Below are 24684 nucleotides of genomic sequence, written 5' to 3'. Positions count from 1 at the left end.
GGTAAAACCAATTAAATTTAATTATAATGTCAAATATTTTTCAACCTGCTTGTTTTTTTTTTTTAGAAGTTTAATGACTACTCAGAAAAATGTCTGAAATTAAGTGTGCAAAAGTATTAGCACACTCATTTAAAATGTATTAGCATACTTGTTTCATTCCTTTGAGAAAAACTTTTGTGGCTAATTTTTGTTAATTACTCTCTGCTGATTAATAATAGTCAATAAAAAATATAAAAACCATAAATTGAAGGAGGAGGTTCAATTGGCATTTGGGGCTGTATTGCTAGATCTGCCGCAATTTCAACAAGATAATGCTCCTTGCCACACACACGCTCAATTAAGCAATACATGGAGGAAAAACAGTTGAATCTAATGCCTTGGCCTGCTCGCTCACCTGATTTAAATCCTATTGAGAATCTTTGGAGTTGGATGGACTGCATATTACAAAAAAGCAAGTCCACTAGCTTGGTGCAGCTCAAAATGCAAATGCAAGAGTTGTAAAGTACCGTGCCACAAGAATTAATCAAAAAACTTATAGATTCTATGCTGCGTAGAGTCTTGGGGATGCCTTAAAAATAAAGGTGGTCGCATAAAATATTAAATTTTCTTAGAATCTTTGAAAAACTGTAAGTGCGCTAATACTTTTGCCCACTTTATTAATATTGTTTTTATCACTCTTTTTGTATTCTAATTAAATTCAAGATAATAATAAAGAAATACTTTTATATATTTGACAATTAGTAATTCTGCTTTAATTTATGAATAAATTTAAAAAAATTATCAATCAGCCTTTTATTGTTTTCAAATTACACTATTATTGTTTTCAAATTTCAATATTACAAAGCTTGTAATAAACATAAATAATAAATATCCCAAGATGCATCATAAAGCAATTTATCTTTTTGAAAAAGATAAGATAAAATAATTTTTAAAATCAAAACTTTTAAGCATCGAAAAGTAAGATTTAATTAAAATTTATGTTTATTAAAAATTGATTAAAAAGTTTTTTTCTATCCATTTTGATGTAATCATAAAATGACATAGAATGTCATTTTGACATTTGACTTGATATTACGGTAATATTTAGTAAAGTATTCATATAAAACATTTTTTGTCAAAATGGCTGAAGCAAAATGTTTAGTTTGCGCTTTTTGTTTTATTGCCTTTGGAAAAGAATCAAAAAAGCTTATTGAAGTAACTCCTGCCATATAACTCCATATTCGAAACTTATTTTGGAGAGATGTAGACAAATATTTCTATAACCTGTAGTTAATTGTCTTAAAAGGTTTTCAATTATTAAAAAAAAAAGGTTTTAGGTCTGTGATTGGGGAATCTATTGCTGAATCAGTTTTATATTTTAAAAATGTTATGAAAAATTGCAGTTTTAACTTCTGGAAAAGCTGGAAAGTTCATTTTAGTGTGTCATCTCGTTCCTTTTCTTCATCATAGTCATTTTGGGCTTGAATATGCAGAGTGTATGTGGTGTATATGCAAATGTATATGCTGAGTGTATATGGTGTATATGTAGGCTGGAGAAAGTGCTTGAATATGCAGAGTGGTGTATATGCAGATGTATATGCTGAGTGTATATGCCGAAGAAAGTGCTCATTATTACCACTATCAAGTATGGAAGCAGTACAAGCGTTGTGTGGAACACAGTGATTATGCAAAACAACTTAAGAAAAGTGTAATTGAGTTTGTTATAAACAAAATAAAGAAGCCATTTTCTTATTAAAAATTTTTTTATTATTTAATTGTAGTTATTATTGTTAAATTTTCAATAAGAATTAAATAGTTGCTATTATTTTAAAAGTTATTATTAGGAATTGCAATTTTCATTTCAATTGTTAAACTTTTTATTAAATTTATTGCATTAATATTGTATTGTAAATAATGATATGATGATTATTAATGATATTTTGTAAAGTTTGTCAAAGAATGCTATTATCTTGTGGAAAATTGTAGATTAAAAAAAAATTGTTTTAAAATTGTAATATCCTTTCAAATTTTTAAAAATGACCTTTTTTATAACAAAAATTATTAAATTTTGGAACTTTTCAAAGAAAATAAGATATTTTACCAGAGGAAATTTGCTCTGGAGGAAGTATTCTAATATCTGTTACCTACCACCCCCTCCCCATGTATTACAATATAGGTTATAACTGTTTTTTATAAAAAATTATGTTTAAAAGTTAGTTTCGATTTTAAAAATTGTTCTATAACATTTTGCTAAACCCAATAATAATTAAATAAAAAAAACCAAACTTTACCCTGTCTTAGTTACCCTGTCTCAGTTACTCTGTCTCAGTTACCCTCTCTCAGGAGAGCACAGTGTCTACAAAATACTCATACATTATGTAGACTTACAAATCAGACACTTCTAGTTCATATATAGATTTTGTCTATTCATACTTTAACAGTCAGTCGATGAATGTACTAAAGCACTTGTCTGTTCTTATTTTATATGATATTATCAGTGGCTTATACAAGTCTGTAGTGTAACTTATTTTTTGGAATTATGTGTTTTATTATATTTGTTAATACTTTATATTATTTTGCCATATTTGTATTATTGTTTATTTTCTAAAATGCATCTGAATTTTTTTTTAACATTAATGCATTTTTGTTTTTTAACATAGAGCAATAATATTAATTATAACATAGTTTAGAAGATAGATTTGTTGTATTAGATGATTTACTTAACAAAGTTGATTTTGTTTTAGAAATAAGAGTATTGCATATTGCAGAGTTAGAGGAATGTTGTTTAGAATGTTGTTGTACTTAAGAATATCGCTTAGAATAGATTTTAATTGAAGAAGAAAAACTTGAAGAAAAAAACATAAAAATATAAAAGTATAAACAATTTTGAAAAAAAATTTGTAAATTATGTTTTTAAATGTTTTAACAATATGTAATGTAAGTGTAATATGTTTATAATTTTGTTAATGTTTGTTTATTTTTTACTTGTTGTTTATTTTTGTTAATGTTTTACTTGTTGTTTATTTTTATTAATGTTTTACTTGTTGTTTATTTTTGTTAATGTTTTACTTGTTGTTTATTTTTGTTAATGTTTTACTTGTTGTTTATTTTTGTTAATGTTTTACTTGTTGTTTATTTTTGTTAATGTTTTACTTGTTGTTTATTTTTGTTAATGTTTTATTTATTTTTGTTGTTAATGTTTTGTTTATTTTTACTGATAATGTTTTACTTGTTTATTTTTATTGTTAATGTTTTATTTATTTTTGTTGTTAATGTTTTGTTTATTTTTACTGATAATGTTTTACTTGTTTATTTTTATTGTTAATGTTTTATTTATTTTTTTGTTATTGTTAATTTTTTTATTTATTTTTATTATTGTTTTACTTGTTTATTTTTATTGTTAATGTTTTGTTTATTTTTAATATTAATGTTTTGTTTATTATTATTTTTTTGCTAATATTTTATTATTTTTATTGATATACTTTCTTCTAATGTGATATCATAAAATAATTGATAAACTTTAATTGCTTAATTTTTTAGTTTATGAAACCGCTGCGATTATCAATCCAATCATCCCAACCAATACTAACAGCTGCTGATTTTAAATCTATTTTTGGTCAGACTGAAGAACTATATAAAATGCATAAAAAGTTCTTGAATGACCTTGAGCCTCGTATTGAAAACTGGAATGATAACTTATTAATTGGCGATTTATTTTTTATCATTGTAAGTTTATTTTTTTTAAATATTTTTATTTTTTAAAAGTTTTTATTTTTTTTAAAAGAAAAAATTAAACAAGATAATATTTTCCAGATGGAAGGTTTCAAGCTCTATGCTTTGTATGTTGGCAACTATAGTCATGCCATGGAAACATTAAACAAATGTCGAAGTGCTAACCAACAGTTTAAAGCCATATTGGAGAAGGTTCGTACAAAAACTTTATTTAGTTTCTAAATGGGGGAGATTCTGCTTAAGTTTATAAAAACCTGGTCTAACCAATCACATTAGTGACTAAAGCTCACTGGTTGAATTTTATTAAAAAATATTTTATTATTTTTCAAGAATGTATTAAAATAATAAAGGATAGAAAAAATATAATTTTTCAACTCTCTAACTCATCTCTTGAATCTAATCACTAGTCTTGATATCTCAAAAAAACAGGGTAGTTCCTTATTTGACATCATTATGGTTTTTATTACTATAATTAACATTAACAGGTTGTAGTCAGACAACTTTCACAGTGATGTAAAAGTGTTCTCCAGAACTCGTTTAAACAATATTTGAATACTATCTAAATATAACAAGTTAAAGAAACAAGTTAATAACTAAATCTTACATTAAATGCTAGCTGAAAGATCATATTATTGTTTCTTTTGTTCTCACCCTTCCAACTATTCTCCAGTTGGTCTTCTTAATGTTATTAGCTAAGTCTTTATATTAGATATTAAATATCTTGAGTAATATAATTTTCAATATACATTTACTGCTGATTTTTAACTAACAACAGAAAGGTTTTGTGAATTCTATCTAGACATTAAAAGGGTTAAGAAAATTAAAGGCTTAACGTTTAGCATGCTGATTTTCTCCATAAGATCTCTTCATATAGTCTATCTGTAGATGTTTTCTTATATGTTGAATCTCATTATTTCAAATTATCCTTGATGGACAACACTCTCCTTTTTCAGTTATTTCTGGGGTACTGTACAGTTCCATCCTTGGTTCTGTGTTATTTCTCATCTATATTAATGGTTTTTAATATGTTGTTTGCACCTCATGCCTTTTAATCTATGTAACATTTTACTTTTGTTGCTATTTTTAAACATTTCTCTTCAAGGTTGATAAAAATTGTTGCAAAATGTTAGCCCTAGTCCCTCTATAAGGAATCTTGGCACAGTAACCACATGTGTTAACAGGAATAAAAATAAGACAATTTTGACTACATGGACAGCATCTAGATATCCTTTCAGACAATTCGAAAGAATTATAGGTAATCCTGCAGTTAAACAGCCTGAATAAAGTTTGTTTTAGTCCTCTCATTTGTGGAGAATTTAAAAGCACCTTTAAATATTTAGAAATCAGTAGAATGTTTTAAATTGTAATCTGGTTTTTAAGTATGTGAAAATAAATAATGGAAAAGTATTTGTACAGATCAAATACATATTTAGAATTTAAATTTTTAAAAAATTTTTTAGTTTTTTTTTCCTGCATTAATTCAAAAATATATTTTTTATTAAATATTCTAATTTATTGTTTACTTTTAATTCTTTATTACTTGTTTTTTTTTATTTGTAATACATAGATTCTAGTCTAAAATATTAGATATAAAATAATATTAGTTGTTAAAAAACAAGTTGTTACTTAAATGTTGCTAATTTTGTCTCACTTTAAAACACTCACATTCTAGTTTTTTTCTAATTAAATAATTAAATATTTCAATTAAACTACACAAAACAGTAGATGCCTTTGAAAAACATAATGAGTTAGAAGAGCTATATATGTAAATATTATTTTTCTACAAAAGTAAGTTATATATTTTATATTAAACAAATATTATTTCATCCCTCTTTTATTGCTCACTGTTTAATTTTATTTTAAGCTCAAAATTATTTTTATAAGTTGATATTAAAATATTTTAATTTAAAATATCAAAGTATAAAATCTGTTTTGTCTTAAAGTCTCTTAGGCACTAGACATTAGAGTAGCAGAAAGATGTAATCCTTTGTTACATTGTTTCCTGTCTATGATGACCACTGGATTTTATTGACACATGGGTTTGTGTCTTTTTAAATCATCTAACTATTCATTTATGTGCTTTTAATTAGCAACACTTCTTTTATCAACATTTTTCTTGTTTATAAACTTTATGTTCTTTATTGTACTCCTTTTTCTGAGACTGCGCTTTTTTGACGTATTTATGATCAAATTGACCAAGCCCTTTCTCCATATTCATTAGCTGGATATGTATATACACTGTTGTTTTTAAAGACTTTAATGCTCATCATTCATCATTTATCTTTTCTGGTCAGTTTTAAGTCAAGTCTCACTCTACTCTATGGCTTTCTTAGTGTGTTTGTTTTAAAATGAAAAAAATAGAGCTAAAATAAATTAAAATAACTAAATAAAAATAAATAAAAATTGTTAACTTAATTATTTTAACTTAACAGGTTTGTTAAAACTAAAAAAAAAAAAAAGAAAAAAAAGTTGTGTTCATTATGTATGCTCATTGCTAGCTTCTGCGTGGTTTTGTTACGTTCATATGTGTACATAGTTTCAGGTTAATTATATATGTACCAGGTTTGGTATGCTTATTCTGTAGACACTTATTTTTTATATTTTTTATATTCTGTCTACAAATGATTTGTAAAGTTCATTTTATCATACTTTTTTATTTTTGGCAATTTTTTGTAGCTTTAGATAAAATAAAATTTGTCCAGTCTAATTGATTTGTCCAGTCTATTTGATTTGTCCAGTCTAATTGATTTGTCCAGTCTAATTGGATTGTCCAGTCTAATTGTTAACATTTATTAGTTGTATTTTAGAACATCAAGATTCCAGCTTTAAAAGATCCACTGACTCTCGAAAGTAAGTTTATTTTTAAATGTTTGTTTGTTACAATTATTAGTATTTATTGAAATTTTACAGAAATATGTTATAAATCTTTAAGGTACAATACAACTTAATTGTTTTAACACAACTAGTAATTTTTTTGTTTTAGGTCTTCTATACAAGCCAGTTGATCGTATCACACAGTACTCACTTATTTTAAATGTAATTTTCTAATATTTTTCAAAATTTTGTTTTTGTTGTCCTTTAAGTTAAACATTTTCGCTCTAATTTAAGAATAAAAAAGATTTTAAATTACCTTTCAAGTAAGTTAAATCTGAGTTTGATCCCCACCATGAGCTCCTGTCATGATGGGTTAAAAGTCTGGATTGCAAATTAGGTTGAAGGAGATTATCCCACATGTAATTGGTGTAATAACTTAAAACTAGACTTTTAACAAAGTTTTGTTAAAAGTCTAAAAATACAAGCAGTATAAAACTTTGTTTTATACTGCTGTTTAATGGTTATCTGCTAGACAATTTTTGGAATGATATTTTAAGCTTAAAAATAAATAAATAAAGCTTAGAAATTAGAGTTTAAATATTTAAATAACATAACTGGAAATAATATGTTTCCAGAAGTTATAAAAACAGGAATAATTTGTCAACTGGAGTTTAGTTACAAATTTATGAACTATTTTTCAAAAATAAACTTTTTGTCCTGTGACACAGTTACGCAGATCATCATTTTCTTGTGGTGTGAAAGATTTGGTATAGTAAGCACAGTAGAAATTTATAGAGTTAAAAAATGATATCACCAAGGGTTTCTCTAAAATAGAAGTACTTTATCAAAAAACAGAAACAAATTAACAGAAATTAATTTCTGGTAAGAAGTGCCAAAATTTACATTGAATTGTTGTTTTTATATAAATAGTAGTAAATAAGATAAAATATTTTTTTACCATTACATTGCTCGATATAGTCTCTTCGAAAATTTAAAACCAATGAATATTTAAAACTTTGAAAATTTAAAAACAATGAATATTTAATTATATATCATTAAAAAGATTTTATGATATATAATTAAGAATGGACAAGAAAAGATTGGGAATCACTGGCTCATATGAAAAGAGAATGTACTGTTGTTGAAAGAGTACAACACAAATCAACAAAACATCTGTAGTAACCTTAAATATAAAGATTATCACTTTAAACAAACTTTTATTGAGAGAAGAAAAAATAGAGAGAAGATATGAAAGTGGAAAATATTTTTGGCTAGTCAAGCATAACTGCTGTCATTGGGTGCATGATAATACACTCTCTGGCTTTGTTAAGCATAGTCTACTATTAATGCTTAAAACTGTTAAAAATTGTTTAAATGTTAAATGTAAAAAATGTTAAATGTAAAAAAATGTTAAAAATTTATATTATGTTAATAAAATTTATAATACATGGAAAAAATTATTGCAGATATACAGACAGTTCAGTAAATATTACAAAGGAATTAGTTTCCTTATCATTTAATTGATAAACATATTAAAAAAATATGAAAAACTTGAGTGCCTAATAAAAATAAACTCAAAAATAAATTGCCTATTATAAAATAATTAAGGTCATCTATTAGACTTTAAAAATACCCAGGTAACTTTTCTGAGAATTAGTGAAAGAAAATATTTTCAGTATCAGTTTATTTTATTTTTTTTATGTTATCTTTGTGTTCTTTTTAAACTATTATGACTTTTCAACAACTTTATCTAATTTCAAAAAAAAAATGTTTTGCCTGCATCATATTTATCATTTAGTATATTATATTCTAATTTTTTCTCTCCTGGATTTATCACTTTTCCGTTTTGTTTTAGATGTATTTTTTTAAATATTTAAATGAGTTTCAACATGACATACTTTTGGAAACATACTTTTTTTTTTTGATAATGTTAAGACCAGTAATTTTTTTAATAGGCTGGGGGCAGAAGATGTATTTAGTTCACAAAAAATTTTAAAAAGTTTAAAATATCATGAAAGAGCAACTTTCACTGTTAATTTTCCCAACTTTAAATTATGTGTTAATTGACCCAACCTGATCTCTCCTTCATAAAAACCAGAACATAAAAAAAGGTCATGTACTAAGTAAATAAATAATATATGGGATCATGTCAAAATTTGACAAACTAAGACATGATTACAAAAATAGTTTCAAAAGTTTATTAAATTGAATATATATATATATATATATATATATATATATATATATATATATATATATATATATATATATATGTGTATATATATATATATATATATATATATATATATATATATATATATATATATATATATATATGTATATATGCATTCCTTTTTACTTTTTAGGATTTACTTAAGTATACATCACCTGATCATCCAGATCATCCATTAATAGTTGAAGTTAGTGGATCACTTTTTGAGTTACTAGAGAAAGTTAATGTGGAAACATCAAAAAAGGTTTTTAAAAATTATTTAATTGCTTAAAAACTCATGTGATTCAGTTATTATAATATATACTTAATATAAGCCAAAAAAATGTAAATAGATTTTTTTCCAGTAAAATTTATTGCAAATGATTATGGTTAAATGAATAGTATATTTGCTTGTGAAATAAAAAAATAAGCAATTTGAGATCTTCTTGTTATGACACAATTATGCATATTTTACTGTTAGTGCATTATGATAAATCATGAAATTAGAATTTTTTTGAAATTAGAATCTTTAACATTTTGGTTTGCAAGGTTGTTGTTATTTACCACTTTCTTTAATTAAAGCAAAGCCAACATAATAGTTTGTTCCCATAATATGTGGTAGTAGTTTGTTCCAACAATTCAGTAATTTATTCTACTATTTTTCTCCAGTTATTTGTTCCAAAATTTTGTTTTAGTAATATATTCCAGTATGTTCCAGTATTTTTAAAATTTTGTTTCAGTAATATGTTCAATTTTTAAAATCAGTACAGATATAATCATCACTATCCTGTGATGTGACATGTAATCCAACATAACCTGTTTCATCTCCTACTGCTTTGTAGGATTTGTTTTTCTAGGTAAAAGTTCTAAATACTCCCATAGTGGTGTTTTGGAACTTCTTGTATGAGTAAAGGCTGGAAATGGTATCTCAATAAAAATCTACACCTGCTCAAGATGAGCAGATGTAGACTCCATCCAGCTACTGTCTTGTAGAAGAGGGTATGCAGAAAATCTCTGTTAACCAGTGTAATAATTGCTACACTACCAGTTCCCTTTGGACAATCATTTAACATAAAACATTAATGATTCACTTTAAACATTAATGATTGCTACACAAACGATACCCTGTGAATAAATATTCATAATACTCTCTTTAGACAATCATTAATGGTTGCAAAACTATTTCCTTGGAAACAAATTCTGCACAAAAAATTTGCGCATGAATTGAATAAAAAGCTGTAGCACAATACTGACGATAGTTGAGATAAGAAAAAATACTAACAGTTTAACAGTATAACTAATTGTAATATATTTAGTTTATACAAATAAATAAAGCTTCAAAAATATGCACATTAATTTATTTCCTTTATCAATAACAATTAAAACATTTCAACCAGCGTTGCTCCATTGGGTTATTGTTTGTGCCTCCTTGGTGGTAGCTATGCAACTCTTCCTGTTATCTCCAAATAAAATGAAAGCCCAAACCTACTTGCTTTTTGTGAAGCTAATTTAAATTCAGTTGTTTTATCTTTAGAACTTAATATTTATGGTAATTATTTTTTGATTTGCAAAGATACCAATAGTCATATCTTGTTTTTCTTCCTGCTAGAATATGGCATCTTTAATTCCAATTTCAAAAACTCTAGGGATGCCTTGGACCCTTCTATCTATTGTTTAATTAGTTTTCTTACTACTATTTACTATTGTCCAATCAGTTTTCTTACTACTATTTTAACCCAAACAAAACTCAAAAGTTTTTTACTCTTAATAATTATTACAATAATTTTGATATTTCTATATTGATAAAAGACTTTTACTAAGTCCTCTACTTTATGTGTTTTTTGGATTATCATTCACTACTGACCTCTCATGGAAACCTCTCATTTCCAATTCTAAGCAAAGTTAACATCTGTTTAGGTTGCCTTTCTTTGTTATCATATTCTTACTCCTTATTCTATTCTCTTCCTCTATAAATCTCCTATTTATCATTCTAAGGAACATTGTTATCATATTTAGGCTAGTTTTCCAAATGAAGGTCTCTTTCTTTTAGAAAAGGTCAAAAAATGCATTTTTAAAATTGCTGGACCTTCTTTGTGCCAAACTTCAGTCTCTTACCCATCATCATAAGGTTGCATCTCTTTCTCTTTTCTACAAGTATTACTGTTAATTAGTATTTGTAAAAAAGAGAACTCAAGCAAGAGACTACTTAAGTGAGCCATCATCATTTCAATAAAACAAAACTCAACCTTGTGTGACTCATCATTCAGTCAAGTAGCATCATTTTACTGTTACTATTACCATATTCTCACTAAAGCTTTATTAATCTAGTTTTTTCTGTAAAAATTAGAAAAAAGCTCCCTTTCAACATAGAAATGTCTTTAAAGGAAATTGGTTATAAATTTACTGTTTTTTTTTCTTTAAATATGTGTTTTTATGTTTAATTTTAGAAAAAATCGCAACGTCATTTACTTAAAGAAGCATTTGTGGTAGAGATAGATGAAGGACGTCGCTGTGCGCGTAGTCTAATATTGTTTAATGATGTCATTATTTCTGCTAAACAAAAAGCATATCGGTAAGATTGGTTTTAAATACATCTGTATATATATATTTATATATATATGCACATGTACATATTTGTAATATAATATGCATTTATATATATATATATATCTTAATATATATAAAGGGCAATGTGTGTGTTTGTTTGTTCTCTATAGAAATCCAAACCGCCGGACCGATCTCGATGAAATTTGGCATGGGGGTAGTCCTCAAGGGGGAGAAGGTTCTTAGCTGGGTTTTGACCCCGTACCCCGACCCCCGGGGTCAAGGGGGCCCGAAAATGGGCCCCCCTGACCCCGGGGGCAGGGGGGACCATTTTTTGGGTCCATTTTTGTGTACAGATATCAGGTAAGCCAGTTTAAATATTGGCCCGGGCAACGCCGGGTAACTCCAGCTATCTTATCTTCTTATCTTATCTTAATCTTCTTAATCTTAATATATATAAAGGGCAATGTGTGTGTGTGTGTTTGTTTGTTCTCTATAGAAATCCACCGATCTCAATGAAATTTGGCATGGGGGTAGTCCTCGAGGGGGAGAAGGTTTTTAGCTGGGTTTTGACCCCGTACCCCAATCCCCGGGGTCAAGGGGGCCCAAAAATGGGCCCCCCTGACCCCGGGGTCAGGGGGGACCATTTTTGTGTACAGATATCAGGTAAGCCAGTTTAAATATTGGCCCGGGCAACGCCGGGTAACTCCAGCTAGTATATATATATATATATATACATATATTTGTATATATAAACATATATATGAATATATACACACACATATATATATATTTATATATATGTGTGTGTATTATATGTATATTCACATATTTGTTTGAATATACATATAATACACACACATATATAAATATATAATCTGAAACAATGGTCTGCAATGCTCAAATACAAACTTTGATATATATATATATATATATAAATATTTAAAAAAAAATCTTTATTTATCTATTTTAAAAAACAAAAGAGTATAAATTTAAATTAAAGGCCAATACCAAGCATCGATATCGGCCTGTATCAACGTCATCAGCATCATCCATAAGAAGGCATCAGTGTACCCCTTATATCATATACTGCTGGTTTAGGCGAAGTGTGTGATGTCATACTGAAATAGCCTACTGCCAGGGGCTTCAGTACATACATTGACTGACGAATAGCGGATTGCTGCTACATCAACTGAGGGTTTGGATAACAGCCTTTCTTAACTGCAGTCGGATAACAGCCTTTCTTAACTGCTTTTTAAAATTAACTAGTACTTTTACTAAAAACTACATCAATTGACATTTTTCATAGCAAGGTTTTTCTAGTTAAATTGTATGCAAGTACTTGAGCATTTGCTGTAAATTACACACACGTCCTGGGAATTATGAGAAACTGTCACGGAAGACTCCGAAAAAAATCCTTTGGGGGAATGATCCTCACACATTACTGTTCTCAAAAATGAAAAAAGTGAAATCTTTTGTGACCGTCTGAGGAAAAAAAATCAGTTTGAATTTTTTCATTTATTCCTTAAAATCATGAAATGACAACTCTGACTCTTTTTGCATTTTTACAGCATATCTAAACAAATTCTACTCAAGCACTCTTTAGATATGGATACTAAGATGAATGTACACAATAATCTTTAAAAAGGATTCCTAAATCAAGCCAAACAGATTATAAACTCTTAATGACTTTGGACACTCTTGCTGTTGAAGTCAACCATGCATGTTTTGAGCCACTTAGCATACTCTGGATGGTTGTTGGGCTTTTTGTATCTTTCCCAATGATATTTGAAGCTGTGATGCAGTGCCTCAGTGGTTTGCCAAGTGATATTTTTTTCAACAGAATAAAGTCTTCCACATGGAAGAACACTGTGTGAACTTTTGGGGTGACACTGACCTTTTGGAGAGAAAGGTATGATGCTCTGAAGGCCTAAATCTTTGCAGCGAAGTGAGGATCAAGGGTGCTGCCAAAGCAGGAGGACATTACAGCATCAAACTTTTGAAGAGTGGGCACAATCCTGTATAAAGAAATGCTCAAATTTAGTAAAGAAAAACAGAAACAAAACACTATACCATGTACTTCTGAAGAGATTAGCATAAGGTAAGTTGTAAAACTTAAAAAGTACCTGCTCAGCCAGTTGCCTCAGCACATCTACATTCCTCAGAAGCTTATGACATTCATTGCCAGCAAACTGGCCACCATGGAAAGGTGATGTGCAGTGATCTTGGCCAATCATCAGCCTTTGGCCAAGCCTCTTTTAAGGCCTTGAAGAGGTGATTGACCACACCAAGGAGGAGGTGGAGCTCCATGGGTGCTATGAAGGTGAGGTTCAAAGAGCTGTCTGGTTTGTCGAAGAGTGGCAAGTGAATGACATTCTTGAACAGTCGTGCTTGTTTTGGATCTTGCCCATGTGCCTGAAACACAAGAACAATTTTATTTTTCCAATTTTTCTATTAAATTGACATTAATGAAAGAATAAAGGTTAGATCTGGTATCAAGAAACAGTTATTGTTGTTTGAATTGGTAACTGAAATAGTCAAAAATTAAAACTGTTATAAATTTTCCACGTAAAGAAGGAATGTAATTTTTACCTGAAAGGCATCAAAGCACTGTCGCAGTGACCCAAACGTCCGAAGGTTCCCTTTTTGAGAGAGTTTTTTTGCTTCAACATCACACCAAGTGCAGAGATGTGAGCAGGAATGGGACTGAATGCCACATACAATGTCGGCCAGTTTTTTTTCGGCCAGAGTCAAAAAAGACTCTGGCTTTACAAGTGGCAAAAGACACAAGCGTCAAGCGCAACCAGAAGCTTGCGCTTGACGCTTGTGTCTTTTGCCACTTGTGAAGCCAGAGTCTTTTTTCGAGGGGTGATTATAAGTCTTCAGGTTGTTCAGCTTCTTGAACTCCGAGGCTGATCTTGAGAAAGCCTCCTCCACCATCAATGCCAAGCTTCACGCCATGTTCTGAGTAAATTTTCCTTTGGAGCAGCTGGTCAAGAAGGTCTGCTAGTTTGATGCAGTGAACAACAATTTGACTTTTCTGTTTTGTCAGTGGTGATCTCAATTGTAGATTGGGTAAAGTATTCTGCTAAGCTCTTGCCAAGCTCAGCAAACTTTACGTGAATGTTTGGCTCCAAGACTTGAGCCTGGGAAAAGTGGTTAAGTGTGGACACTAGCTTCTTTACAGATTGATTTGACAGCCCGGTGTTGGCTTGAAGTTGCACTAAGTCTCGAGCGCTCAAAACATCAGCTTCAGGGAAGAGATTTTTGTCACTGGATGGACCTAGGATCACAGAGGAATTCTCATTACTAATTTATAAAAATCTCTTAAGTATTTAAACCACGAAAATAATGTAGCAGTACCTATTAAGAACAATAAGTTTTACCTTTCTTCAATTGCAAAGGGCGCCCACCAGAGGCTTAAGCCAGTTTCACAGTCCCATGTGGAGAGGCTTCCTTGCCAGCAACTACAGATGCTGCAATTTGCTCTCCAACCTTAGGGTTTTCAAGTGCAAGTACTGTCATATTTTCACTGAAGGAGGCATTGCTGCAGTTGTGTGGCATCCCTCTTCCAATGATTGAAAGGCAGTCTGAGCACCTCCGCTGTGTTGCTTGAGGCTGTGTTGAATTTAAAGACGGAGGGTTGTCCAGAGGATGCTTTTCAAGAAACTTTATCTGCCCTATCGTACAGATAAGACAGTCACATGCTTGCTCTCTTGTAACTGGTCTCAACCTGATAGAGGAGAAGTCAAAGACAGGAGAAATGGTGACAGACTCTCCCCTTGCTTTTTTCCCTAATGCAAGCCTACATGTGTCACAAATGCCTCTGGGCACTCTTGAGTCACTGAAGTCTATAGGAATTGGAAGGGTTTCTAGCACAACTTGTATCAAGTGACCTGTCACCTCTCTGACACACTTTCTCATGCAGAGAAAACAAACTGTTTTCCTGCATTCATCATGGGACTTGAAGCAGATAAATTCTCATGCACAGATATGTAGGTATTGCACACTTTATTTTGTCAGTGCTATTTCCGAGAATTCAGAAAAAATTTTTTGATTAAAAGTGCTTGAGTAGAATTTGTTTAGATATGCTGTAAAAATGGGAAGAGAGTCAAAGTTGTCAATTTATGATTTTAAGGAATAAATGAAAAAATTCAAACTGTTTTTTTTTTCTCAGACGGTCACAAAAGATTTCATTTTTTGCATATTTGAGAACAGTAATGTGTGAGAATCATTCCCTACAAAGGATTTTTTGGAGTCTTCCGTGACGTGTGTACATGTATTATTATTTTATGTTTTTGTGTGTGTGTATATATATATATATATATACACACACACACACACACACACACACACACACACACACACACACACACACACACACACACTATGTTCGAAAAGTTAGTTTTTACTTTATTTGAACTTTAGTGACACTTATGTTTGCAAATGGTATGCAGGTCTTTCTGATGTTAGTCTTAAACCATACGAGAACTCAGAAGGTTTTATTTATGTTTTTATTAAGGTTTCATTTATGTGTTGGAGTTATTATTTTATTGCTATTTTCTTGATATTTTTATTATATATATTAATACTTTAATTTTAATATATATACATATATATATATATATATATATATATATATATATATATATATATATATATATATATATATATATATATATATATATATATATATATGTATATATATGTAAATTATGTTAGTGTATTTTACAAATAGAGTGCTCAATGCTCTTAGAGAACAGAGCAATAATAAATTAGTAAAAAACACTTATCTAACTTTTATCTTCTACTTTAAGTTTCACCATTGCTGGATCATCAGGAAGAGTATAGACGGAGTATAGACGAAATGGTGAAACTTAAAGTAGAAGATAAAAGTTAGATAAGTGTTTTATATATATATATATATATATATATATATATATATATATATATATATATATATATATATATATATATATATATATATATTTATATATATATATTAGGGTGTCCCTTATATGAGTGAGTTTTTTTTGGGTATCGAAATGCAGACCCCTTTTTCTTTTTAAACTATCTAGACTTACTTAAATACAAAATTTTATTTTCATATGACAACATTAATACATGCTGACAGAACTCTTAAGATTTTGAAAAATACTGTTTTTAACCCTTCTTGTTATCTAGCTAAATCAATTGAAACACTTATATCCTATGAAATATTTAATGGATGTTTTTCTTTATTGACCAAATAACGTAATAAAATCTAGATGTGAGACGCAATTAAAATAGATTTTTTTAACATTACATTGGGTCTCAATTTACACTTTTTAAAAGTTGCACTTTTATAAGTTTAAAAAAAAACCAATTGAGACGTAACTTTGATAATTTTTTTTTTCATGACAAATTAAAAAAAAAAAAGTTTAAAGTAACCAATATAATAGACTTACTTAAAAACAAAACTTTATCTTGGTATGACAAGATTAGCGTATGCCGACAGAGTTATGAAGGTTTCGTTATTAACCCTTACCGACAGAGCTATGAAAATTGCTATTTTTAACCCTTCCCATCATGTAGCTAAATCAATTGAAACACATATATTTTATAAGATATTTAATAAAAGGATATAAAATTACAGGTCAAGAAGGATATTTTTCTTTAAAGGTCTCTTTTTTACAGTCTAGTCGTAAAAAAAATTGCTTTTGTTCTTCCTTTGCAGTGATCCAGTTGAAAATCTTTAATTTAGTTCTTTAATTAGTAATTTAATTTAGTTTCACTGCTCTTTTAGCTCTTTTAATCTTTAATTTAGTTTTTTAATTAGTAATTTAATTTAGTTTCACTGCTCTTTTAGCTGCATCATTAACTATCGTTAACTGCATTTAAGGAAAAAAATTTTCTTTTTGCCTCTAATAGGCAACATCTTCATCCTACATTGAAACGGGTCTCTGAAGGAAGTTCTCATTAATTTTTAATCAAGAAAATAAATTTGTGCTCTTGGTAGACACAAAATTAAAATACTTGTTTATCCTTGGCGCTAATTTTGATCTGGGGTTGCAACAAACATCTTTAAAGAGTAAATAGCTCCAGCCTTCCACCTTGCTTGATGCATTGCTCCAGAAGGATTTTAATTTTTTTCTCATTATCACCTCCTAAGAGATTAACAGATAGTTCAATCAGTTCCCGATAATCATCACATACAATATTTTTTTGCAGTTCTTGATTATAAAATGTCAATAATTCTTCAAATGTTGCATTACTAAAATGTTGTTTGGCGATATCAGAGTATGTTTCAATAGCAGCCAGATTAATAGTTTTCCAATTGTCTCTAAACTTTTTAAACATAGGGATATCAGAGCTACTTGTGATTTGGTGGATTTTTGTTTCAAATGTACATTTTAAAACTAGTTCATAAATTTTTTTATGTTTTGTTTTGTTATTCGCCTCCTCAAGGCCGAGAGGGCCACTACAGATGAGGAGGCTACTTAATAGTGGTTATAACCCTCTCTCAACTCTATAACTCCGAAACACGAACCTTGACGAACAAGGCCGCTGTGCAGAGAAGCAAGTTGAGCGCAGTACTACCAGGGACATGGTGGGGATCGAACTCGGAACCTTTCGCTTATGAAGCGAGCGCTTTACCACTACACCACTACCGCAAATGTAATGGCGGCAAGCTTCTTTTAATTAGACGCTGTTGTGTCACAGCACTTTATTTGTACTTTGTCATCAAGGTTTCAGTCATAAAGTGGGTAACACATCTTCAGTTTGATCTTGGCCGGATGAGCTCTCCATTTTGAGTACAGCCAGCAGTTGTTCTTTTTCTCTAAATGAAATTAGAATTGCCAAATTTTCTTTTTTAAAATTTGTTACGTCCATTCCAGGTAGTAATTCCATATCCCAGTGAATGTTCACCATTTCAGGCATATTATTCCTAAAATCTAATTTTATAGATTCTACTCTTTCTTTTCTGCTTTGTGTGCAAATGCATTGAATGTATGATTTGTTTTTCAAGAAATCATTACAGCTCAGGTCTAGTGCTTCTACTACAGCTTGAAGTATATAGACAGAATCCTTTATGCTTAAATGTAATAAAGTTCTTCCTTCCTCTTTTTGATGTAGTTTCAGAACACAATGCTAATGTCTTTTTTTTTTCTTCTTTTAATTTTCTCTTTTTTGCCATTCCTTCTTTTTTGGCTAATTTTCTGTAGACAAAAAGTTTAGCCCAAAAAGAAGCTAAACATCCTGGACGCCCTGGTTCTCCTTATTTTTATATTTTTATCCATTCCAAAGCATCAGCATGTGCTACATCAAATAAATTATTTAAACTGTTTTGAAATTCCTCTTCACAGTGCTTGTAAACGTTGTTTGATGGGAACTTGTTGTTTTTTTTCAGAATTTTTTTGCAACACTCTCAAATATGGTAAAGATTTACAAGTTTTTTTACACAGTTAGGTATAGCTCTGGTAGGGATTCTAGCTTTTTCACAAAATACAATACACTCTTGAATAACGAGATTTTTACTTTCACTAACGGTTTAACTTTGTGAATGTTAAAAAAAGTCCTGCAAGAACTTGACAGTTAGACAGTGACTTTGCGTCTGTTATTTGATAATTAACCAACCAATTAAAATTTTTTTTTTATTGCTTCTTAATTCCTCTGCCATTTCTTAAATGTAAAATAATATGTGATAATCACGAGAATAACTGAGTCAGGATTTTCTAAAATTGTGAATTTGCTTAAAGCGGTTTTTACAATGTCATAAAGATAGTAATTATCTATTTTTAATTATCTATTTTTAATTATCAATTTTGCACCATTGTAAAAACATATTGTTCAAAGCGGTTTTTTGCTCACCCTTTTAACAAATAACGTGAGTAAGCACAACTATTGTGCAACTTGTATAAACATGATTCGATGGCACATTTTATTGTCCAAATAAGTTAAAAATTTATTTCTGAGTGTTTTAGAAGCAAATGAAAAAAACTAAGGCATATGTGTTAGAAAATAAAAAATTTGAAAAATAAGGGACACCCTAATATATATACATATATATATATATATATATATATATATATATATATATATATATATATATATATATATATATATATATATATATATATATATATATATATTACCGGCAACTAATTTGAGACCAATGATGAGAAAACAGTAATTCTATTAAAAATCAATTAAATCTATCAGTTATATTTTCGTTTATATTTTTTTGATCTCAGTGAATAAAGAAAGTACAAATTAGTTCATGAAATATACTTTATTTAGTTTTCTTCACAAATATTTCTAAACAAATAGAAAACTTAACAAACATTAAAAAGTTAAATTATAAGGTCTTTATTATTTTGCACAAGTTTCAAGCTTTGCGTTCATCAAAATAACCACCATGTTTCTTCATTACTGCTTCACATATTCTTAGCATACGAAAGATTAATTTGTTTAAAGTTTCCATGGTTACAGCTTTCCAAGCCTTTTGCAGTAACTCCCATAAATGTTCCTCAGATTTTACTTGGAATTTCTTCACATAATTCATTCAGATAATTTGTACAAAGTTTAGATTTGTGCTTTGGGTCATTATCTTGCATAAAAACAGGCTGGCGTTGAACCACCATTCGATGAGCAGATGGAATGGCATGATTCTCCAAAATTTCTCTGTATTGCTCCTTTTTCATAATTCCACGAACTCTGATCAAATCTCCTATTTTGTGACCTGCAAAACAACCCCATACCATTATTGAACCTCTTACATGCTTAACAGTAGGCACAATGCACTGCGGAATGTAACGTTCATTCTGGTGCCAGCGTACAAATATTCTTCTCTTGTTGCCAAATAATTCAAACTTGGACTCATTGCTCCATACTACTGTTTTCTATTGACTTATTGTTCAGCTGGCATGTTTGCGAGCCCATTGTAGTCATTTAACCTTGTTTGCTTTCCTTAGCAACGGTTTTTTGGCAGCTACATGCCCTCTAAGTCCAGCTTTCATCAAACGGTTTCTTATTGTCCGGACACAAACAAGTTTTTCAACAGTTTCATTGTATTCTCTCATTATTTGTGGAGTTGTTTATTTTCTGTTTGACATAGATAATCTCGCAGTTCGACGATCACCATGTTTATTTATCTTTCTAGGCTGTCCAGGTCGTGGTAAGTCACAGTATTGACCAGTTTCCTTGAAACACTTGATTGTATTGTGAACTCCAGTCTCTAATATTTTCATTCTTTCGGCAATTTTTCTTTCTGAAACACCTTCATCAAGTAAAACAATGCAAACTCTCTGTTCAAAACTTAATTCTCGAACTGGAGCTATTTTAGTACGACAAAATAGAAACTAAAAAAAATTAAACAGTTCAAATAATACAATATTTGTATACTCATTTGCAAGTCATTATATACTAATTGGACCTACATAAAGTATCTACAAGAAGCTACCAATGAGAAAAATTATATTTTCAATATCAATTACAAGTCATATCATAATAATCAGATATATTTATTTTTGAAATGTAAATACCTTTTTTAACCACTGATCTCAAATTAATTGCCGGTAGTGTATATATATATATATGTATATATATATATATATATATATATATATATATATATATATATATATATATATATATATATATATATATATATATATATATATATATATATAATAAAATTAAATGGTGGCTCTATAAACATAATCATTAAAAAATGTCTGCTCCTTTTTCCCCTGCCTAAATTTGTTTAATAAATTAATAAATTTGTTTAATAAATTGTATAGATTTATTGTTCTATGTATTTTTTATTATTTATGTTTGGTTTATCCCTATCCCCCCCCCCCCCCCACCTTATTTTCCTTTCTCTGATGGGTCTTAGGAATGGTCTGGGGGTATTGATGTTCAACCTCTATATTGAGCTGATATAATGAAATAACTCCAAGTTTCAAATTTTTTTTTGTAAAAGTTATTTTTAGGTCTAATAAAAAATGTTTTTTTTTAAATCAAGTTTATTAGTATCTTTAGTTTGCAGTTAAAACTACTATTCTAATTTTGTTTGCAGTTACAAATCCTATCCTTATTTTTGTTTATAGTTACAACTATTATTCTTATTTTTGTTTGCAGTTACAACTACTATCCTTATTATTGTTTGCAGTTACAACTACTATCCTTATTTTTGTTTGCAGTTACAACTCCTATCTTTATTTTTGTTTGCAGTTACAACTCCTATCCCTATTTCATCAAAAGCAGAGTGTGATAAGTTGCGAGCTAGCATTGCTAACCTTCGTGCTGAAATACGAAAAGATTTTATGCCATTACAAAGTATTGTACCATTTGATAACCCAATTAATTTTGCAAAGGTTAGTCTGCAGTTTTTTTAACTATTACAACAGTTGCTACAAATTTATTTCGAAAGTTTCTTTTGTAAAAAAAATTAAATTGTTTATTTCTTTCTTTTGTTCCTATCAAAGATTGAAGTATCTGAAAAAAAAATGCTTGTGAATATTATGTTATAAAACATATATACAGAGCTTGAAAAATCTTTTTTTTGTGCAAATGTTGATGTTCTTCTCAATATTTATTGACGAATATATACAGTCTTCTCCATTTGTAATTTACCACAAGAGGGTTAGCGTGCGCAGTTTTAAAACTTAAAAAAAAACTAATGAAAAAAAGAAGAACTAAAAAAACTTGAAAATAAAAGCTAACCTTTTACTTTAAATTATAGATTAAATAATTAGAATAAAAGCGCATTAAAAAATAGAATAAAAGCGCAATAAAAGCAAAACATTTTATTTAAACTTTAAATTTTATTTAAACTTTAAATAAAATTATTAAAATAAAAACAGCGAAACAAATGTTTTATATTAATTCTAATTGAAATAATTTTTATTCCAGTTCTAAATAAAAACGCAAAATTTTTTGTGTAATGTAAATAAAATGTAATTGTGTAATGTAGTATAAAAATTACTTGAATGCATAAATTAAAAAATTTATGTAAAATTTTTATTAAAACGCTTCTTCAATATTCATTTTTAAAACAAGTTAATTTATTTAAAAGAATTAAAAATTTGATAGAAAAAAAAAGAAAGCATTTATTGCAATTAATTTACGCTCGTACTTTTATGTGAGCACTTAAGATCCTTTCTAAAATGATAAGTCTGTCTAAATCAATTGAAAAAATTTTAGTTATATAAACAAAAGTTATTAGGTACATTTGTGTAGACTGCCAACACAATGTTATAGCTGGTTTCTTTCAATATCTTTTAAACATGAAATAATGTTAGTATAAATTAAACATTCATTAATAAACTTAAAAACAAAATTCATAAAATGCATAAACATTTATTTTTTCAATTTTTAAGCAAACATCAGCGTTTGAGTTGGCAATATTAATGTTCATTTTTCTGTCTATTTCATTTTAAACATTTAGCAATTTGTTGAGCCCTGATATATATATATATACATATATATATATATATATATATATATATATATATATATATATATATATATATATATATATATATATATATATATATATATATATATATATATACAGGGCTTGGGATGAAGAAAATCGTCAAGCGTGTTATATCGCGCTCGTAAAATTAGAATATGTTTTCATCGGGCGTGATTATGTGCTCGAGATAACGTCGGCGAGCGCGATTATGAAAATTGCTAAAGGCGATACTCATAAAAAGCTTTTTCTTTTTTATATCTTTTTTTATTTGTTACATAATTTTTTCGTCAAAAAATGTTCGAATTAGTATCACACTTATGAAACTACTTCAACGAAAGAGATTTTTATACTTCCAAACTTCTTGTATATTGTCAGATCGCGATTTTATCTTTAACTATTTATGTTATAAAAAAATAATATCAAACAAAAACGCAACTTTTATTGATTTATTGTATTGAAGTATAATTTAGTGACTTAGTTTTGCTTCGTTGTTTTGATATATGTATTTTAAAATGTTACTCTGTAAACTTAATTACCGGTATGCCTGCCGGATTGTAGCAATATTCAAATTGAAAAATATATGCAATATTTTCTAAATATATATTCAATCTTTTTCAAATATATTCAATCTTTTTCAAATATATATTCAATCTTTTTCAAATATGTTCAATCTTTTTCAAATATATATTCAATCTTTTTCAAATATATTCAATCTTTTTCAAATATATATTCAATCTTTTTCAAATATATTCAATCTTTTTCAAATATATTCAATATTCCTGGGATAAAGCAATTTACGCGCGTAAATAGAAGGATAATAACTACAATTAATGGCAAACAAAAAAATGGCGACCGAAATCATTGAAAAAGACATGGGTGCAGATCTATATAAAAATTTAATATTTTTTCTAGATGAAGTTGAATCTTTTATTGGAAAAACCACTTGTGGTGATTATTTGCCGTTATTATTCCAGTATTGAACAGTTTTAATGAAGAGTTTATTGGTGATTTAAACAACAAAGAAAGAATAGAAAATATATTATTTATTTTTTTGGAGATTCGGAAAATGCTTTCCCTTTATTATCATGAAAAATCTTCAAAATACTGCAGTATCAATATTAATGTGTTATATAGTAAAACCCCTGGAAGGCCAAAGTACGAAATTCCAAAAAATGTTCTAAAAGAATTTAAGTGTTTGGGTTTTTCTTGGAATGTTGCATCGAAGGTTTTAGGTGTTTCACGTTGGACAGTTCATCGCAGAGTAAATGAACTTAATTTAAACAAAACAGGTCGTTTTAGCAACATCAATGACCACGAAATAGACAGAATTATAGCTGAATACATATCTCGTCACGGTGTAGCAACAGGGGAACCATTATTATCTGGTTATTTTAGATCAAAAGGTTACCATATACAAAGAAGAAGAATCCGCTCTAGTTTAAACAGAGTGGATCATAGGAATACTGCATTGCGATGGGGAGCATTGGTTAGAAGGCGATCTTATTATGTACCATGGCCAAATTCTTTATGGCATATAGATGGACATCACTCTCTAATTCGTTGGAAATTCGTAATACATGGGTGCATTGATGGTAAATCAAGGAAAGTAATGTTTTTGGAAGCCAATACAAATAATTTAGCAGAAACGGTGTTAAATCTTTTTTTAAATGCGACAAGCGAGTTTTCAACGCCTTCAAGAATAAGAGTAGACTTTGGGGTAGAAAATGTTCTTATATGTGATGAAATGATTGCAAGAAGAGGTCATGGCAGAGGGAGTTTTTTAGCTGGATCTTCCACAAGAAATCAAAGAATAGAGAGGTTATGGAGAGATGTGTTTCGATGCGTCGTGTTACCTTTTTATTACACTTTTTATGCTATGGAACAGAGCAGCATTTTAGATATTGAAAATCCAATTCACATGTTCACACTGCATATAGTTTAT

At 28.7% G+C, this 24684-nt stretch overlaps 1 protein-coding gene across 1 annotated transcript in view; it reads left to right on the top strand.

Annotated features, from left to right (window-relative positions):
• LOC101239489 (active breakpoint cluster region-related protein) overlaps nt 1-24684 on the top strand; it is a 126226-nt gene that overhangs the window by 37688 nt on the left and 63854 nt on the right. Inside the window, exons 4-11 of the mRNA XM_065807590.1 lie at nt 3520-3705; nt 3793-3903; nt 6519-6561; nt 6695-6747; nt 8892-9002; nt 11185-11309; nt 15710-15780; nt 21497-21639. Coding sequence (XP_065663662.1) covers nt 3520-3705; nt 3793-3903; nt 6519-6561; nt 6695-6747; nt 8892-9002; nt 11185-11309; nt 15710-15780; nt 21497-21639 — 843 coding nt within the window. The remainder of the gene's footprint in view (nt 1-3519; nt 3706-3792; nt 3904-6518; nt 6562-6694; nt 6748-8891; nt 9003-11184; nt 11310-15709; nt 15781-21496; nt 21640-24684) is intronic.

This window comes from Hydra vulgaris, chromosome 10, assembly GCF_038396675.1.
Source record: "Hydra vulgaris chromosome 10, alternate assembly HydraT2T_AEP".
Taxonomy (NCBI): domain Eukaryota; kingdom Metazoa; phylum Cnidaria; class Hydrozoa; order Anthoathecata; family Hydridae; genus Hydra; species Hydra vulgaris.
Note: the sequence above shows the minus strand (reverse complement) of the source record. Positions and strands in the feature narration are given on the sequence as shown.